This window comes from Trachinotus anak, unplaced genomic scaffold, assembly GCF_046630095.1.
Source record: "Trachinotus anak isolate AG129_WGS33_773 ecotype Australia unplaced genomic scaffold, CSIRO_AGI_Tana_v1 ptg000025l, whole genome shotgun sequence".
Taxonomy (NCBI): domain Eukaryota; kingdom Metazoa; phylum Chordata; class Actinopteri; order Carangiformes; family Carangidae; genus Trachinotus; species Trachinotus anak.
Genome location: NW_027273876.1, coordinates 182,513 through 201,277, shown reverse-complemented (window position 1 = coordinate 201,277; position 18,765 = coordinate 182,513). Strand labels below are relative to the sequence as shown.

Below are 18,765 nucleotides of genomic sequence, written 5' to 3'. Positions count from 1 at the left end.
AAAGAGAGAGTCAGAGACAGAGTCAGAGTCAGAGACAGAGAGAGAGACAGAGAGAGAGTCAGACAGAGAGAGAGGCCGAGTCATAGTCAGAGACAGAGAGAGAGTCATACAGAGAGAGAGTCAGAGTCAGAGTCAGAGACAGAGACAGTCAGAGACAGAGACAGAGAGAGAGTCAGAGTCAGAATCAGAGTCAGAGTCAAAGAGAGAGTCAGAGTCAGAGACAGAGTCAGAGAGAGAGTCAGAGACAGACAGAGACAGAGTCAGAGACAGAGTCAGAGTCAAAGAGAGAGTCAGAGTCAGAGACAGAGTCAGAGTCAAAGAGAGAGTCAGAGACAGAGAGAGAGTCAGAGACAGAGACAGAGACAGAGACAGAGAGAGAGTCAGAGACAGAGAGAACGTCAGAGTCAGAGTCAAAGAGAGAGTGAGAGTCAGAGACAGAGAGAGTCAGAGTTGGTATCAGAGTCAGAGACAGAGACAGAGACAGAGAGAAAGTCACAGACAGAGTCAGAGTCAAAGAGAGAGTGAGAGTCAGAGACAGAGACAGAGAGAGTCAGAGTCGGAGTCAGAGTCAGAGACAGAGAGAGAGTCAGTCAAAGAGAGAGTCAGAGACAGAGAGAGAGTCAGAGACAGAGACAGAGAGAGAGTCAGAGACAGAGAGAGAGTCAGAGACAGAGACAGAGACAGAGAGAGAGTCAGAGACAGAGAGAACGTCAGAGTCAGAGTCAAAGAGAGAGTGAGAGTCAGAGACAGAGAGAGTCAGAGTTGGTATCAGAGTCAGAGACAGAGACAGAGACAGAGAGAAAGTCAGAGACAGAGTCAGAGTCAAAGAGAGAGTGAGAGTCAGAGACAGAGACAGAGAGAGTCAGAGTTGGTATCAGAGTCAGAGTCAGAGTCAGAGACAGAGACAGAGAGAGAGTCAGAGTCAGAGTCAGAGACAGAGACAGAGAGAGAGAGAGAGTCAGAGACAGAGAGAGTCAGAGACAGAGACAGAGACACAGAGAGAGTCAGAGACAGAGTCAGAGTCAGAGACAGAGACAGAGAGAGAGTCAGAGTCAGAATCAGAATCAGAATCAGAGACAGAGACAGAGACAGAGTCAGAGACAGAGACAGAGACAGTCAGAGACAGAGGGAGAGTCAGAGTCAGAGAGAGAGTCAAAGAGAGAGTCAGAGTCAGAGTCAGAGAGATAGACAGAGAGAGAGGCAGAGTCAGAGTCAGAGAGAGAGTCAGAGTCAGAGAGAGAGTCAGAGACAGAGTCAGAGAGAGAGTCAGAGACAGACAGAGTCAGAGACAGACAGAGTCAGAGTCAGAATCAGAGACACAGAGAGAGTCAGAGACAGAGTCAGAGTCAGAGACAGAGACAGAGAGAGAGTCAGAGTCAGAATCAGAATCAGAATCAGAGACAGAGACAGAGACAGAGTCAGAGACAGAGACAGTCAGAGACAGAGGGAGAGTCAGAGTCAGAGAGAGAGTCAGAGAGAGAGTCAGAGACAGAATCAGAGAGAGAGTCAGAGTCAGAGAGAGAGTCAGAGACAGACAGAGTCAGAGACAGACAGAGTCAGAGACAGAGACAGAGTCAGAATCAGAGTCAAAGAGAGAGTCAGAGTCAGAGTCAGAGAGATAGACAGAGAGAGAGGCAGAGTCAGAGTCAGAGAGAGAGTCAGAGTCAGAGAGAGAGTCAGAGACAGAGTCAGAGAGAGAGTCAGAGTCAGAGAGAGAGTCAGAGACAGACAGAGTCAGAGACAGACAGAGTCAGAGTCAGAATCAGAGACAGAGACAGAGACAGAGTCAGAGACAGAGAGAGAGAGTCAGAGTCAGAGTCAGAGACAGAGTCAGAGTCAAAGAGAGAGTCAGAGTCAGAGACAGAGACAGAGACAGAGTCAGAGACAGAGACAGAGACTAACCCTCAAGGACAAAACAAACTCATGACAACAGAAGTTTCTACATCTTCAGGGGAGTTGTAGTTTTTTCTGTGCACACAGAGTAAACGTTGTTCAGTTTGTTGCCATGGTTTTCTGTTGTTCATGCGTGTGATGTGAGGTTTGGTTGTCAGCTGACAGGAGTCGAATGAGGTGACAGCGACATGCTGATTTGCAGATTTAAAGGGACGTATCCTCTGTTTTGTAGGTGACGACACTGTCTATAAGATGTGATGGTCCAATGATGACGCTTTGATCTGAACTGAAGAACTTCAGTCAGTACATATGTTGGTACCAGACACACACCTGATACTCACGCACCTGCACAATGAGCCTGGATTCAGCAGCTTCAATCATTGTCTCATTATTTAAATACATGTGAAGAGACGTGTGTCAGCTGAAACTCTGTATATCACCACAGAAACTCTGACATGTTGATTTGAGTTATAAACACACAGATTTACACACCAGGTTTGAATTATAATAACACACTGACTGGATGTCATGAACACACACACACACACACACACACACACACAGGCAAGGCAGGAGAAATATGTTGCTATTAAAATAATGTGTGTGAGAGAGAGCGTGAAATACATTCAGGAGAGATCAACACATACTGCATGATAATACAGTGTGTGTGTGTGTGTGTGTGTGTGTGTGTGTGTGTGTTACCTGTCGATGATGACAGGGTCTGACGGCGTCTCGTTTCTGTTTCCACAGCTCTTCTTATCGCAGCAGCGACTGACACAGAGACAGAATAATGAAAAGTTAAACTGCTCCGGATTTAAATGTTCTGTGAGAACCACAGTGAGAACCACAGTGAGAACCACAGTACACATAGTAGTCCAGGTTAAAATGCTACACCAGTGACGACCCTTCAGTCCAGGTACAGTTTCTCACCTGCACATGATCTCATGTGTCAGCAGGACTCGGCACATCTCTGGATTCTTATCCTGACCTTCATAGATGATCGCCTGAAACATACACAGGTGTAGTGAGCCCAATCCAGGTGTTGAAACACCTTGCTTATAAACAGTTTGCTGTGATGACACATTAGATTGAGTTTCCTCTGATCTGGACTCTGACCAGCTGCAGGTCACATGTTTCCTCCCTTGTTCTCACAGCAGAAACAACTCAATTAAAGCTGTGTTTGATTTTTCTCAATTATGAGTGACTATTAGCCATTAGCCTGAGAGGGAGTGTGTGAAGTGAGCAGGGCAAACATTTGATCCTCTGAATGTTTCATTACAGCCGCAGCCTGCAGATATTCATATGAAGCAGCTGGAACCAAATGCATGAAAAGCCTTTTTCACAAAGAATGGATCACATGAGGCAAACGACGCCTGATGGGCACACTCGTTAAAACCTCCCTAATTGAGTGACTCGTTAGATTTAAATGCTTCAACTGTTGCTGGTTTCCATTAGTGTCACTATGAACAACAGAGAGAACAGACTGAGAGAGAGAGAGAGAGACTGCTGACTGGACTGTTTTCCTCACAGTGGAAATGTCTGCAGTCCTGTCAGCGCCCACTTCAGGACGCAGCGTTCATAATGAACAACATCCTGATCATTTCTCCGCCCTTAAAGTCTGAACACTGGAGGAGCGACACATGTAAAGTTTGTCCAGCGAGAGGCACTAGAGGTAAAAAAAACTCAGGCTCCCCCTCTGTTAACAGGGACTAATCACATGTTACTGGACATATTATTGGGCATGTCATTGTTAATGTTAATAGACATATCATTGGACATGTTATTGAACATATTATTGAACATTTCATTGGACATGTTATTGGACATGTTATTGGACATACTGAACATGTCATTGGACATATTGTTGGAAGTATTATTGAACATGTCATTGGACATGTTATTGTACATACTATTGGGTGTTATTGGACACGTTAATGGACATGTCATTGGACATATTATTTGACATGTCAGTGCATATGTTATTGGACATATTATTGGACATATTATTAAACATGTCAGTGGACATGTTACTGGACATATTATTGGACATGTTATTGGACATGTTATTGGACATACTATTAAACATGTCAGTGGACATGTCGGTGGACATGTTAATGGACATGTTATTGGACATACTATTAAACATGTCATTGGACATGTTATTGGACATATTATTAAACATGTCATTGGACATGTTATTGGACATACTATTAAACATGTCATTGGACATGTTATTGGACATATTATTAAACATGTCATTGGACATGTTATTGGACATATTATTGGACATATTATTAAACATGTCAGTGGACATGTTATTGGACATACTATTAAACATGTCATTGGACATGTTATTGGACATATTATTGGACATATTATTAAACATGTCAGTGGACATGTTATTGGACACCTCTGTGCGACAGATGAACCAGTTTAGCTTCTGACCATCAAACAGCTCTTTGTTAACGAGTCCAGCAGTAACAAAGTTGTGCTGTTTCAGGTGCAGGTGAGAAATGAAATCTGATCCAGTCTGATCCAGTTTGATCCAGTTTCACATCAACCGATCAGAGTTTCTGAGGCTTTATCAGAATATCTGAGTTATGATAGTCAGTCATATTTAACCTGTTATGTCTGCGTGTTAACAGATGCTGACGTGTTCACATCCATGAAGCTGATTTCACAGCTGACAGTCAGCATCTGTTTATGGTGGAGGTGAAACTGAAACAACCTGATCTCTGTCGTTCAGACAATGGAGACACGACGAGGCTTTAACAGATGGTTCAAGCTTCACTCTGTCTGCGGTGTTGCACGCCCAGGAGAGAGAGAGTTGGCTGCTCAAACAGTCACTCAGATGTGTTTGATTCTGTGACCACAGATTTACCCACAGTGACACAGTCTGACTGCTCACATGAAATCAGCCACAGGAGACTCAGCTCATCTTCTACTGTCTCTACTGATTCACCGATGAAGCCTGGAGTCTGAGGAAACTGAATATGTACTAATGACAAACATACGTCAGTCTTTCCTCTTCACAAAACAGATCAGTGTCACGTTTGATTATCATTAAGATTTTAAAGAAATTCAGAACCTGCCAATAAACTCAACACAACTAATGAATGAGTGAGAGTTTTCACAAGATAGAAAAAAACTAATAAAAGTGTCATGATCAGGGTGAAGTTGTGTGGGAGGAGGAGGAGCCAGAGGTCAGTGACATCCGCTGCAAACTGAAAGGTGAGAGCATTCCTATTGGCTACACTCCAGACGCAGATGGGTGTGAACGTCTCTTGTGATGGACGTGTGTCAGTATCAGTGAAACATTTCAGAGAGGGAGAGAACCTGCTGTTCCTCACCTGGACAGGTAACAGGCTGCTGGCTCCATGGTCCTGTGGTTAGGATTAAGCCTTAATGGTACGTGCTCTACCAGGTGAGCCACAGAGGCCCCCACATGTCATTAAATTATTGATCGATTCTCATTTGATCTGCTGTTGACTCTAATGTTCACTATGGTTTGATTTTGGATCAGTCAAGTTGAATTAGTTTGTCTAATTATCAATAATAAGTATTTTACCTGTTTGGTCATGGAGTCGATCAGTCGTACGTACAGGTCCTGCTCAGTTCTCACTCCTGAACACACACACACAGACACACACACACACACACACATTAACATTATTAGTGTTTAAACTGTGATCATTTGTTGTTTTTGTTGTGATGAACAGATTTTTCTGAAACATTGTGTTTTCATTTTTCAGTTAAAGAACAGCTAAAACATTCATTAATAAAACCCCTGCAGGCCATGCTGTGTGCAGTAAAACAAGCGTACCCACCGTTACTGTAGAGCAGCTGCAGTTTGTAATGAATCCCGTTGTTGGTTTTCTCCCCTGTTGGCTCCTGGACACAAACCCACAAATCAATCAAACTAAAACTGAAGTAGAAACAAATTGAACTTCTGAACTTCACTGAATGGGTGCGTTTGGTTTCTAACATCTGCCTGGGCCTTCATCTGGGCGTGTTTCGTATCTGTCTACTGTTGGGCAGAAATGAGATGTAGCATGTGGAAAACAAATGTCTTTGCCTGCTCAGGCCTGTGACTTTTAGCTTGGGGGGACGTTTGTTTTCTATTCCTGGATCTCCCTGATCTATGTTCTAAAAATGTAGGGGTGGGGTTAAGCAAGCTGTAACACGGGTGTGTTTGGTTTTTCATTATCTGACTTTCTTTGCTTTTGTTTGTATTGTCCTGGATGAGTGTACCAAACTGCAGGTAGCTTCACACTGTGGGGGGTGTGTTGGCGGTGATGGAGGGGTACGTTAAAGTTTGTGTCCCAGCTGTCCCGGTCCTCTCCATGTTTCTCACCTTCTCTTTCTCCACGAAGTCAACGTAGGCGGTGCGTTCGATTTCGACCGGCTGACCCTGCCGGTCATACAGCGCCAACACGAAGTGGAAGAAGTTGGACTTCCTCAGATTGGACGGAGGCTGCTTCTCAAAGTGAGCACGAGCTAACCCCACCCCGCTGAGAGACAGACAGACAGCGCGTCAGTCGTGAGGAGACAAACCAAACGAACCCCAGCAAGGTTGTAGCAATGATGTTTGAGGGTTTCATGACAAGATGACATCACATCTTAAATTCCAACTGTTCCCAGAGAGATATTATGAAAGTCACACAAAGATGACATAAATTCAACAAGACATAAAAAACTTAAATTAAATAAATTACATAAATGATGTTAACGACATAAATGGCATAAATGAGTTAGATGACATAAATTACATAAATTAAGTAAGATAAATGACATATGATGTAAATGACGTAAATGACAGCACGGAGGCTTTGAAACATTAAGTAGAAAAGAAAATGATAATTTTTCACAGAATGTAACTGAATGTGTATTTTCTTGGGCTCAGATTTGTGGGTGTGTTCAGAGAATTTCAGCGACTTCGGATGAAATCGATGCTGAGAGATGAGTGATGCAGATTCACTGGATGAACGAGGTAAAGATGCATCAAAGCAAATGAATCGATGTGATGAAACAAAATCCAAACAACTGCAAAAACACTTTAACCTGCTCTAAAAATTCACTCTGCGTTGGGTCCAAATCTTCTTGGCTTTCAGGCTTTTTAGGGGCTTTGTTTTACCGTCAGGCCCCGCCCACCTCACCACATTTATACCTGTTTCTTTGAATAATCTGAATCAGTTTGTTTGGACGAATCATGAACTGTGAACGACCTCGCGGCTTTGACCATGATCCAGGTAGATTTTCACACACACACACACAGTTTCTGAGTTCCAGTCTGTAAAAATAGATTTTCTTTCATCTGTCTGATTTGACGTCTGAAAATGTTTCAAGAAACTGTTTTTCCCAGATTTCTGGACCAGACGATGTTTCTGGAGATATGAGGTTTCAGAGTTTAGGCAGTGTGAAAACCAGATGAGTGTTTGGAAACTGAAATTTTAAAAAAAGGATTGAACCCTGACGACGACGTCTGATTCAAAAATGAACTCAGTTAATGATCAACACACATGAAAAATTTAAAAGCCTCCATGTGACCTGAAGCTTAAATCAAATGCTCCTCAGAGGAAAAACACAGCGACACCCGTTCAACATCACAAATCTCATCAAACACGTTGACCAATCAGAGTAATCATTAAAAAAAGACATCAGGTGGTAATAAAGTGTTTCTATAAACATGAGAAAAAATAAAACACAAACTAATGACAAATGATCGAGAAAGAAAAATATCAACATATATGATCAGGAAAAAATCTGTAAGTGTCACCTTTAAACTGTCAAACACATTTTCATTCCAACACAAATCTTCATTCAACAGAATAATTGAGTGAAATGAGGAAATCTTCATAAAAATGAGTCTTCAGTCAGACGTGACATGAAGCTTCAGGCTTTAACCTCCACATGAATGAATCATGTTGAGACTGGAGGGAACATTTCACCAAAACAACACACACAATAAAAATCACTTTAAATTCACAGTTAACATGGGATCACATCTTCATGTCAGGATCTATAAATATTCATATTAAAGAAGTCAAACTGCAGCTTTGACCCCAGTGAAAACACATTTCTTCATTAATACAAACATAATCGGTAAATTTGTTGAATTAAAAGAAGTCAGAAGCTTTGAGCAGAAACATCCTCAGGCTCAAAATATTAAATAAATGAATAGTTTTAATCAAAGTGAATTCATGTTGATGAAAACTGAAGCATCATGATTCTCTATGAAAACTGATCATTGTGATTTTACTGACGTTGAAACAGATACATTTCATTGTGTCTGAATTTACTTCACACTTTGTATTAACATCTTTAATAATTTTAAATTTTTTAAATTTTATAATAATAAAGTTTTCATAAAGAGACGAGACTCAAACGTCTCAGCAGAGACACCGTTTTTACTGTGACTCACATTCACACTCATGTTCAGTTTGATTAAAGAGAAAAATCGAAATTCATCTGAGCAGATGATGAGAGCCGGTTTCTAATGACCTAGTTCATTTTATTCTTATTTTACCTGCTTCACATCATATTAACTTTTTAATTGTTTAATTCAAATCCTTTAAATTGTCAGAAATAAAGAGAAGTTTGAGATGTAATTGTGGATTTTATTCACTCTGCTGATTTTATATGTTTGTGTTATTAAATGTAAAATGTTTCTCATGTCAGTGAAATTTAATTTACTGTAAATAATGTTTTAAAGGTTTGATTTTATTTCCTGGTCTGAGGATTAAAACCTTTGTCACTGTTATAATGTTACTAATGTTAATGAACATTTGCAGGACTGTGTTTGAATTGAACTTAAATTAGAATATAAAAGTCTGTTAATGAAATACACACTGGGTCTTTATTGACACTGAAGCGCGGATGTGGACACTTCAGTTTCTGTTGGTGCAGGTTCAATAAAACCAGTTTCAATTACTTGAAGTTTTATTTTTGAGACATTTTCTACTGAAGAATCAAACTGTGACAACATGAATATTAGAAGATGAATGAGAGTGTGTCTTAATCCTTTTAATAACTGACATTGTCTCTTTTGCTCTTTTTGTTCTTAAATATCAAAAACTACAATTATCTGACGTCTAAAAAATTGACATCATGACCTGATTTAATTTTTTTTTCTGGTGAAATGAGTAAAAAGTGATTTTTTTTCTTTGAGCCTCAGAAACACACGTTAAAAAAAATCCTTCTTTTAAAAGATTTTTGACCTTCAACCCCAAACATCTGAAAATATGAATGATCTAAAAACACAATTCCTTCAGTTCTCATTCATATTAAAACATCACTTTCTTCTCATTTGAATAAATTTTCTTTCAGCTGAACATTCAACCTGAAAATCTTTGACAAATATTAGAAATTAAATAAGATATTTTTCAATTAGAGAAATTTACACTGTGACTAATTAAATGTTCAATCTCACAAACAAAGAACTGAACTCACTAATTAAACAAATGTTTCTGATTTTGCTCTGACAACAAATTTAAATTTGTCTCCGTCTCATCTAAATGTTCCTCCTGACCGCCTGTTTGTCCATTGGGACTACATATCCCAGAATCCCTGTGGGGCAGCTGTGAGTTTACCTCTGAGCGGCTGTGTTGGCGTCCACCACGCCGGCCGAGTGCATCCAGGAGCGAACAGCCAGCGGCTCCTCTTTCATGCTGGCTGTGGCCCCCCGGGGCAGGTTGTCCTGAATCCCGAACATCTCCGGGGCCCCGACTCTCCAACCACCGCCGCACAACCACAAGAACAAAACAACACAAGCAAAAACAGGAAGAAGGAAAAACCTACAGGAAAATAAAAGAAAAGTCCAGCAGAAAAAAAAAGCTCAGGTCTGCAGAGGCTCGATCTTCTGGTCAGTTGTTGACTTCATCCCGAACATTGAAATCTTGAAGTCAGAAACCAGCCGGCGAGAAGGAAATAAGAGGAGGACGGAGGAAAGACAGAGACACAGGAAGAAGAAGAAAAGATTTGTGGAGCTGGAGTTTTATTCATCTGCTGAACTTTGTGTCTGTTAGTCAGATTTAATCAAACTTTTTACTCTGGAAGGAAAAATCTTCAGAGTTTTTAGGAATATTTTAAAAATTCTCAGTCTCAGTTGTCATGTTGAAAGAAAGGAGGAGGAGGAGGAGAAAAAAAGGAAAAGAGAAATAAAATCCTCAGAGGACAAGAAAACGAGGGGAAAGAGAGCCGGGTCCGGACGGAGAATCGAGCGCAAGCAAAGTGTCTTTTTTCTTTTCCCCAAAGAGAGGAGGAGAGAGGAGGAGAGAAGGAGAGGGGAGGAGAGAGGAGGAGAGAGCCAAGCCAATGATGGAGGGATGAGGAGCGGAGGAGAAACTCTCAGCCCTGCGGCCCCACAGGACTGGACGCCACAACCCAAAAACCCCACGGGTCTTCCTCCAAGCCGCTGACGACATCACAGCGGGGGGCGGGGCATGACCATACAAGGCGAGGAGGAGAGGTGAGAGAGGGTGTGTATGTGTGTGTGTGTGTGTGTGTGAGAGAGTGTGTGGAGGAGAAAGAGGGAGAGAGGCAGAAGAGAGAGAGAGGAGGAGGTGGGAAGGCAGGAGCTCGAACCGACCAACCAGAGAGAGAGAGAGAGAGAGACCTTGATCGCCCAGTGCAGTCATTTCCTCTCTCTCTCTCCAGTAACATGAAGAGTCTGAACTGGTTTGGTTTCTGGTTTCATCTGGATCGACCCTGAGGAGCGACTCCTGGACCCCGATCAACCATCAACACGGTTGTGTGTGGTTTTAATGGTGGTTGATCAGAGTGTGGTGGGAAGCTGGTGAGGGATCTGGTCTATGTGTGAATCAATTCATTAATCTGGAATTTGAAGTTTGAGATTGTTTGAGCCTGGATCCATTTACTCCTCCCCCAAGGTCAGAGCACGCTCTGATTGGATGGAACAGACAAATGAGGTCTTGTTATGGTGATGATGGTGCAGGACACTGCCATAGATCAGGGTTCACCCTTCATCTCAGACCATGGTACTCAACCTTTACCAGACTTAAGTCAGAGCTGAGCGAACTTAAGCCAGACCTAAACCAACCTGAACCAGACCTGAACCAGATCTGAACCAGACCTGTTTGCAACATTCAGTGTTGGTTTCCTTTGACCACGATGTGATCATTGTGTTCAGATAGAAGAACAGGTAGAACAGGTAGAGAACGTTTGTTTGCTGAAACACAACAAGCAGGAAAATGTTTCTGCTGATCATCATCATCATCATCATCCTCATCATCTTCATAGTTTTTCTCATGCTTTCAGACAGGAAGAGAGATGGGCTTTTGAGAGTAACAGCGCTCCAGTCTTCTGGGGACGAAGGCCTCCGAGGCTCTGAGGGGTGGACCGAGTCCGGACAGAAAAACAAGAGGAGGAAGGAAAAGAGAGAAAAGAGGAGGAGAGGTGCCAGTTTAAACAGGGGAGGAAAAGAAAAGGAAGAAAAGAAATGACGAGCAGAGAGAGAGAGAAGCTGTTTTAGCAGAAGGAGAAGAGAACAAAGAAAAGAAAAGGAAGGTCAATTTAAACTGATGGTGAAAAGGAAAAAGAGAAGACGAGGAGAAAAGAGAGAGGAACAGATGATAACGAGATAAAGAAGAAGAAAGAAAAATTAAAAATGAGTGCGAAGTAGAAGAGTTGGAGAAGAAAAGAACCAAAAAAGAGAAAATGGAGGATTTTTTTTTAGAAGAAAATGATAAAAAAGAAAAACAGAAAAATAAGAAGTGGAGGAGAAGGAGGAAGAGGAGGTACATCTGGTGAGTGAACATCTTCAAGACTTTTATTCTCATTTTTCTTTTTCTTTCTTTTTTTTTTTAAATCACCTTCACGGCTTCAAGACTTCAAGTCATCCCTGATCAAGAACCAACCCGACTGAACAACAACAACAACAGTAATAATAATAATAATAATTATAATAATAATAACAGCTGTTTCTTTCCTGTTGGTTTTTGTCAGTAATAAAAATCTGATTATTCACTTTAAATGGACGAATAAATGAGCTCTCTGAAGGAGGAGGAGGAGGAGGAGGAGATGGCAATCTGGTTTCCAAATGAGGCTTCGTTGTTTCGGGACAAATCCCCGACCAGTTGGGTGGGGGGGTGGGGGGTGGGGGGCAGTCATGGACACAGTGATCTCCTCCTCCTCCTCCGCTTCTCCTCCTCTCCTTCTCTGGTTCCTCCATTAAAACTGCTGCTTTTATTTAACCTTTTGTTAGATTTTTTTTCACATAAAACATTTTTATTTCATTTTATATATTTTAGTTTTTTTTATATTTCACTATCTTATTTGAAGTTGTGGTATTTCCTGTTTATTTCAGGTGTTACAGATGCTGGTGTTTTTAATAAATGCAAGTCTGTGTTCATATTTCACATCTGTCCACCATTTCCTGCTCTTTTATGTAAACCTACTACCTAAAATTTATATTTGTGCCCAAGAACCTTCATGTTACTGAAAGTGAATGAAAAGCACAAAGGATAAATGAATGATGAATACATAAAGAATGTTGTGTTAAAGAACCGGAAGAAAAACTGGATCAGAGTCAGTTCCCAGTCTCTGGCTCTGAGGGTTGAAACCTTTACAGTGAAGAACGTACAGAACAGGAGGTTTTAAACAGAGGGGAATATTAACCAATTATATTAAAGAAATATTAAGTGTAATAACTTGCAGAGCTGCAAGAGAAGAAGAAGTGGAGGAGAACATGCTGCAGGTCTTTTCCCCCTAAATCTTCATCACACAAACTGAATTCAAACCAGTTTCCAGGTGAAAAACTGATGAAGTCCAGTTTTTATTTCATTCAGAGTTTTTATTTAAATGTCCTGGAGCTGCAGCTGCACCTCAGCTCCGATGTGTTTTATGATTTGATCTCATTTACATGAAGAGAAACTCAGTTACATTCAACTGTGATCAATTCTGCTGCGCTTTGAGTGACATGAGGAGATGGATGTGATGAATTATCTTCAGACTTGTTCTTCACACTGTTACATGTGAATGTAGATTTATTTTTTATTATTCTGTCTTTTACCTGGTTTACTTCATCCTCTGTGGTCACAGCCTTAAATCGCCTGTTTTCTCTATGAGATTCTGTGGGAGCCAACGAGAAGGACGGAGAAATGATTAAATTTACATCTGATTCCCACAAGATACGAATCTCACCTAAGGCTAAAACATTTAGTCGGAATTATAATTCACAGTGTTTTCAGTTCAATACAGTTTTTATGAGTTGGACATTTCTGTTTTTCAGATGAAGGAAAAAAGGCACTTCATGAGCATCAGAAAAAAATCCAACAAACTGACATTTTTGTCACCCTAAACATAAATAAATTTCATTACAAATAAGGAAATAAGCGCAATAAAGATATATAATCATAAATTAAAATAAGATGTCTTCAAACTATTTACTCATGGAATTTACTGTCAAATTTGTATTTTTTACATTTCTGTATTTTAAAATTGTGCATTTAAAAAACAGGAATCAGTTTTTCTTGAGTTTAACTAATGAATTAAATTAATATAATTAATGTTTTATTTGACTTGGTTTGTTAGGTTGAGGTTTTGGGATCAGATGTGTAAATTAATAGAAGATGATGATGATAATGATGAACAAATGAGATGAAACCATTAAAATGATGATTATTAGAAACAACAGTAAAACAATCAGATTTACTCATTTTAATTGATTTATTCATGTTTTTTCTGCAGTTTATCATCTGATCCACAGACGAGTCGACGGACGAGCGGCAGCGCTGCAGTGTGTGTGTGTGTGTGTGTGTTACACCCTCCTCCTCTCTATTGTGTGAGAAGTGTTTCCTTTTGTGAGTGTGTGTGTCGGGCGCCCACACCATCACACACACATACACACATTTGCATTTAAATAGCGACATCAACCGGCGTTCGCTGCGGCACACCAGCGGGTTTCCCAGATGTCACGGCAAAGTCAGATGGGCCAGCTGTCTCACTTACATGCACACACACACACACACACACACAGATTGTGTGTTCTGTCTGCTTAAATGCTGCTGTACTTTAAACTGACTGTTTTCTACAGAGTCAGCCGTGTGTGTGTGTGTGTGTCAAAGATCCTGCTTGTGAATAAAAAACAGTGAAACTGGTGTGTCAAACATTTATTATGTCACCACATCATTGATCATTGATCAATACATTTTCTCATGTTTCTGATATTTCTATTTCACCAACATTATGTCACATGTACGTCATCAGTGTTGTTGTCATCATCGTCAACATCATCATCATCATCATCATCATCATCATCATCATCATCCAGTCAAACTCCTTCATTATCTGTGTCAGATACACTTTACTCTAAACCCACAGTGTGTCAGTCCTACATCATCTTACTCAAATCATCACCTCCAACTTCATCTGTTCACTCTGGATCATCATCATCATCATCGTCATCATCATCATCTTAACCCCATTTACCTTTGTTCTTTATCATCTCACACCTGGGCTAACAGGTACACATCAGTCCTGTCCTATAAAAAATAACATCTCGTAAACATTTTTAAACTGACGTCATCTTTGAATCCTACAACCTCTGCCTCAACTTCATCCTTCAACATCACCTTCATCATCAGCCTGGAAAAAATCTGACCTCATCTCAACATTATTTCAAACCTACATCATCACCTGTGACATCAGACATCTGTCATCCCAACCCACTCTCACAGTAATCCCCATCAGCATTGTGCTACATCACTACAGGACTGCATCACCCTAAACCTGCATCACTCTCATCATGACGACCCACAAAACTCTCACATTAAAGCTGAGATCTCTACAACATCCACTATCTCAAATATCCATGTTGTCTGACACCTACATGCCCTTCACCAGACCTCCATCTGAACCATCTTCATCATCTCTGAACCAACTTCTTCATCTCTACGGAGCATCAGTCTAATTCCACATTTAACATGCATCCTTTGTGAACACATTATTCTTCATCCGACATAATTTATATTGTCTGTAGTGTTTTTGTTCAATAATACAATATATCAAACTCCATTTAGTTCAAAACCTTCATCCTGTTTACATCATGTTTTCTGAAACATCCTGTAAAGTCACTGTGTCTCAGTTACATTAAAAACATCTGATTTTAGATCAGGTGAAGGACAGAAATCTCATCTGATGTCGGTCCTGTAATGTTTGTGTGTGGCGTTGCGATAAAAACCTCAGTCAGAGCTCGATGATCTTTACGGAGCAACGAAGTTCGGTCACCTTCAGTCTGAACATCAGGTATTAAACCAGTCAGCTGAAATCAGTCAGGACTGAAATAAATCTGATTTATAATCAATCACATCACAACAATAACTGAGAATGAGCTGTCAGGATTTATTGGTCTTAGTGCAGGTTACTGTATGTGTTTGGTTTGAAATCATCAATTCAATTTCAGCCATATCACAATAAAACTCTACTGAAATCAGACAGATCTGAAATAATAAATAAATCTGGTCTGAGAGGAAGCAGGTCAATAATCAATAGTCTCCTCTGAAATAAATCAGAGTCAAGTTAGGTTTAAAATAAATCATGACAAATCACATCAGAAATATTTCTCCTGTTTGAAATCAATTAAATTAGAATAAATTCAGGTTTAGAGCAAATTAGATTGAACAGAAACAGTGTTAAATAATTTATAAAAAATCAGTTTGAAATCAATTTAAATAATCCATGAAATTAAAAACAATCTGCAATAAACATTTTGTTTCTGTGTTTTATCACGTGTTTAAATGTGATATTAAATCTTAAATTAGCTGTTTTTAAACTGAAGTCTGGTTGAAAATGTTTTTAAAAAGTTTATTTTGACTAAAATCAGCTGATAATGACATCACTCCTGACCTCAGATCAGATATCAATCAGACTGTTTGTGACATCTCATTGGACGATGACGGGTTGGTGCTTTTCATCAGTCCTCTTTTAGGTCCTCAGTTTTACCATAGACTCCTTTTATTCTGTCTTTTATTTTTGTTCTTGGCTCTTTTGTTTCAGAATTTTTCTCTTGTTTTATTTTTCTGTATCATTCTATTTTTATTTCACTTTGACTGTATTTTATTCATTTGCTGTGTTTAGCTGCTGTTTTCCTCTGGTTTCTCCTCGTGTTCTCTTCTTTTCCTCTGTTGTATTTTAATGTGACTCTATTGTTTGACTCTACTGCAGGTGCTGAGGGACTTGGAAACAAAAAGAAGAAAAAACAGACGAGGAACCAGAAAAATGAAAATAAAATGAGAGGAAACAAAGCGGTCGACCTTCAGCTCCAAACAGAAAAACACTTTCAGATTCTGTGTGTGTGTGTGTGTGTGTGTGTGTGTGTGTGTGTGTGTGTGCGCTGCTGAGGGATTTCCAGTCGTCCCAGTTCAGGGAATTCCCTCCATCCCAGCAGAGAAAGGGCCGAATGAGGAAAGAGCGACACCAAGAGGAGACAGAGAGAGAGAGTCTGTGATAATGTTTCTGATGTATCCCTCTGTTTCAGATGAATCTGGTTTTGTCTTTAACCTGGTCTATCATAAATCAGTTCTGATCTGAGACCAGTTCGGTTTCAGAGAAAAGAAAGATTCAAACATCAGAGTAAAACCTCACCCTCAGGAAAAGGACCACAGTGACTGTCAGTGAAGAAAATGATATATATATTAATATTCAACTAACAACATCACCTAACAATAACTAACAACAACAACATCAACAACATCAACTAAAAACAAGAGTCATTTTACTGGTGAGTCATCATCATCATGTGCTGTGGGTGTCTTATTTATGAAGCTGTAAACCTGCTCTGACCAGGTTTAAACAGTCTGTTGTTGGACTCTTTAATACTGTCAGCTAAACGTTTATTAAGATATGAGATGTATTTATTTTAAATGAAACTACACACAAATGTTACAGGTTGGCAGAGCAGGTGGACCCCTCCCTCAGCCCACCCTGCTGCACCTGTTCTTCACCTGAGTTTCCCAAAACTAAAGCCTTGATAGATATCACATATGGTTAAACTTGAGGTCGTGTTTATTTTAAAAACCAATTATTAAACCAACTTATTCTGATGTAGATTTTTTAAAAGACCAAATATGTTCAATTTCAAAGGTTATATTTGCTTAACATCCCAATATTAATTTTAATGCTCCACCTCCAAACTATAATTTATAATTAGGACCTCACCTGAGCCCTGAAGACACGCCTGTTTCCTCATCTGCTGTGTTTCCTGCAGACAGAATAATTCATCAGTGTGACAATTTCTCCTCAGAAATTCTTTGATACATCCACACTGATACCAACCTGGTGAGAACGCCTGCCCTCAGTCCAGTCTGCCAGGCAGCAGACAGAGGTCCCACCCTTCACTGTTTGTACTCTGTGATGTTTCAGGCACGGGTAGAGTGGCTGATCAGGGTCAATTAAAGTGATTTCGACTCTTTAATTGTTCTTAATTGAACCTGACGTGTCTTTAATTAATTAACAGAGGAGGTTAATGAATTCAGGTTTGACTGGCGGCTCCAGATGTCCAAACCTGGTGTGTCCTCTGTTTTTAATCTGCTGACTCGTCCTCCAGTTGTCTGGAACGTCTCCTCCGTCCTCTTCATTGGGACAGAACAAAGTGAACGCACCCAGAGCTGTGAAAGAACAAAAGTCACAGACTCTGGGCCACAGAAAAAGAGAAATGTTTAGTGTTTTGTCTTCAGAAGAGACAGGAAACGGCTGGACCAGGAACTTACCGTGTGGACACACTGGGGCCATGTCAAAGAAATAAATGACAAACAGAAAATATTAACCCTTTTATTTATTTAGAAATTATTACTCTTATTTATAACCATTATCATTATTATTATTATCATTATTATTATTTGTTGTTGTCTTTTCCACATGTTCATATGTTACAATTTAAAAATTCATAGTGAGACGAAAATAAATGTTTTTTCTTTTTTTCTATTTTTATTTTCAGAAAATCCAGTGAAACAAAAAAACAAATAAAACAAACACATGAATCAGATGTGGAGAAGTGAGAACTACTACTGATGAAAGAATGAATGAATGAAGCGTTGTAGGTTCAGGATTTCAGGAGCCAAATGCAGACTCAGATGCTGGAAAAGACAAAAGTCTTACTTTGATGAAGAAACAAATGCAGGAGTCAAAACCTGCAGGAACCAAGGTTAAAAAAAATAAACACACAGGACCAGGAGGATTCGCTGAAACTGAACAGATGAACTGACAAACTGAGGGGAACACAGACTTGAACACACAGGAGCAACTAACAAGACACAGGTGCAACTAATTGGGGCAGGAAGTAACCTAAACCATACAAACAACAGGTGAGATATTTCAAATGAAAACAGGAAATAAGGAGTCACAGCTCAACGTCTATAAGAACAGATCATATCTAGAACCAGGAGAACATGGTTCTTGTTCCTCTCAGTTCTGTGCTGACAGGAAGTGAGATCCTCTCTGACTGACTATAAAAATAAGAGTCAAGATTATAACTGAACCTGACCGTTGAGACCAGGAGAAACAAGTCGTGGATCTGGATCATCTCCCACAGTTTGTACACTTGTGTGATTTAATTGTGTAGATCAAAGCTGTCGGTGTAGTTCACAGTGTTAAACAGTTGCCTGACAACATCGCTTAAAACACGATTATGATGAAATGAATAAATCATTACGAATCAGAACAGGTTTCAAGTTTGTGCTTGTGTTACAGTCAAAGATCAACACAATTTCTTGTATAACACAAACACAACACAACTGAGGAAGTCTAAGGAGGTTTCAGTCTGAACTGGATCAAACTGTTACCTGGACTTTGTCTCCACCTAGTGGACAAACTGCAGATGACAGAGAGGACAATACCTCAGCTCTTACCTGTCCTGCC

At 40.0% G+C, this 18,765-nt stretch overlaps 1 protein-coding gene and 1 long non-coding RNA gene across 4 annotated transcripts in view; one reads left to right on the top strand and one right to left on the bottom strand.

Annotated features, from left to right (window-relative positions):
- Positions 1–10,402, bottom strand: part of ebf3a (EBF transcription factor 3a) — a 41,474-nt gene extending 31,072 nt beyond the window's left edge. For 2 of the 3 annotated variants that reach the window (XM_071463219.1, XM_071463220.1), the window contains exons 1-6: positions 9,483–10,401; positions 6,248–6,404; positions 5,721–5,784; positions 5,462–5,517; positions 2,824–2,897; positions 2,596–2,664 (exon numbers count right to left, since the gene is read on the bottom strand). In XM_071463219.1, coding sequence (XP_071319320.1) covers positions 2,596–2,664; positions 2,824–2,897; positions 5,462–5,517; positions 5,721–5,784; positions 6,248–6,404; positions 9,483–9,604 — 542 coding nt within the window. In that variant the 5' untranslated portion in view covers positions 9,605–10,401. Of the gene's footprint in view, positions 1–2,595; positions 2,665–2,823; positions 2,898–5,461; positions 5,518–5,720; positions 5,785–6,247; positions 6,405–9,482 lie in introns of all 3 variants that reach the window. The other variant, XM_071463218.1, reaches the window with a different exon arrangement.
- An 89-nt stretch (positions 10,403–10,491) lies between these two features.
- LOC139609196 (uncharacterized) lies at positions 10,492–15,044 on the top strand. The gene is made up of 2 exons (XR_011685175.1): positions 10,492–11,657; positions 13,600–15,044. It is a non-coding gene; the product is annotated as an uncharacterized lncRNA (long non-coding RNA).
- The last annotated feature ends 3,721 nt before the right edge of the window (positions 15,045–18,765 follow it).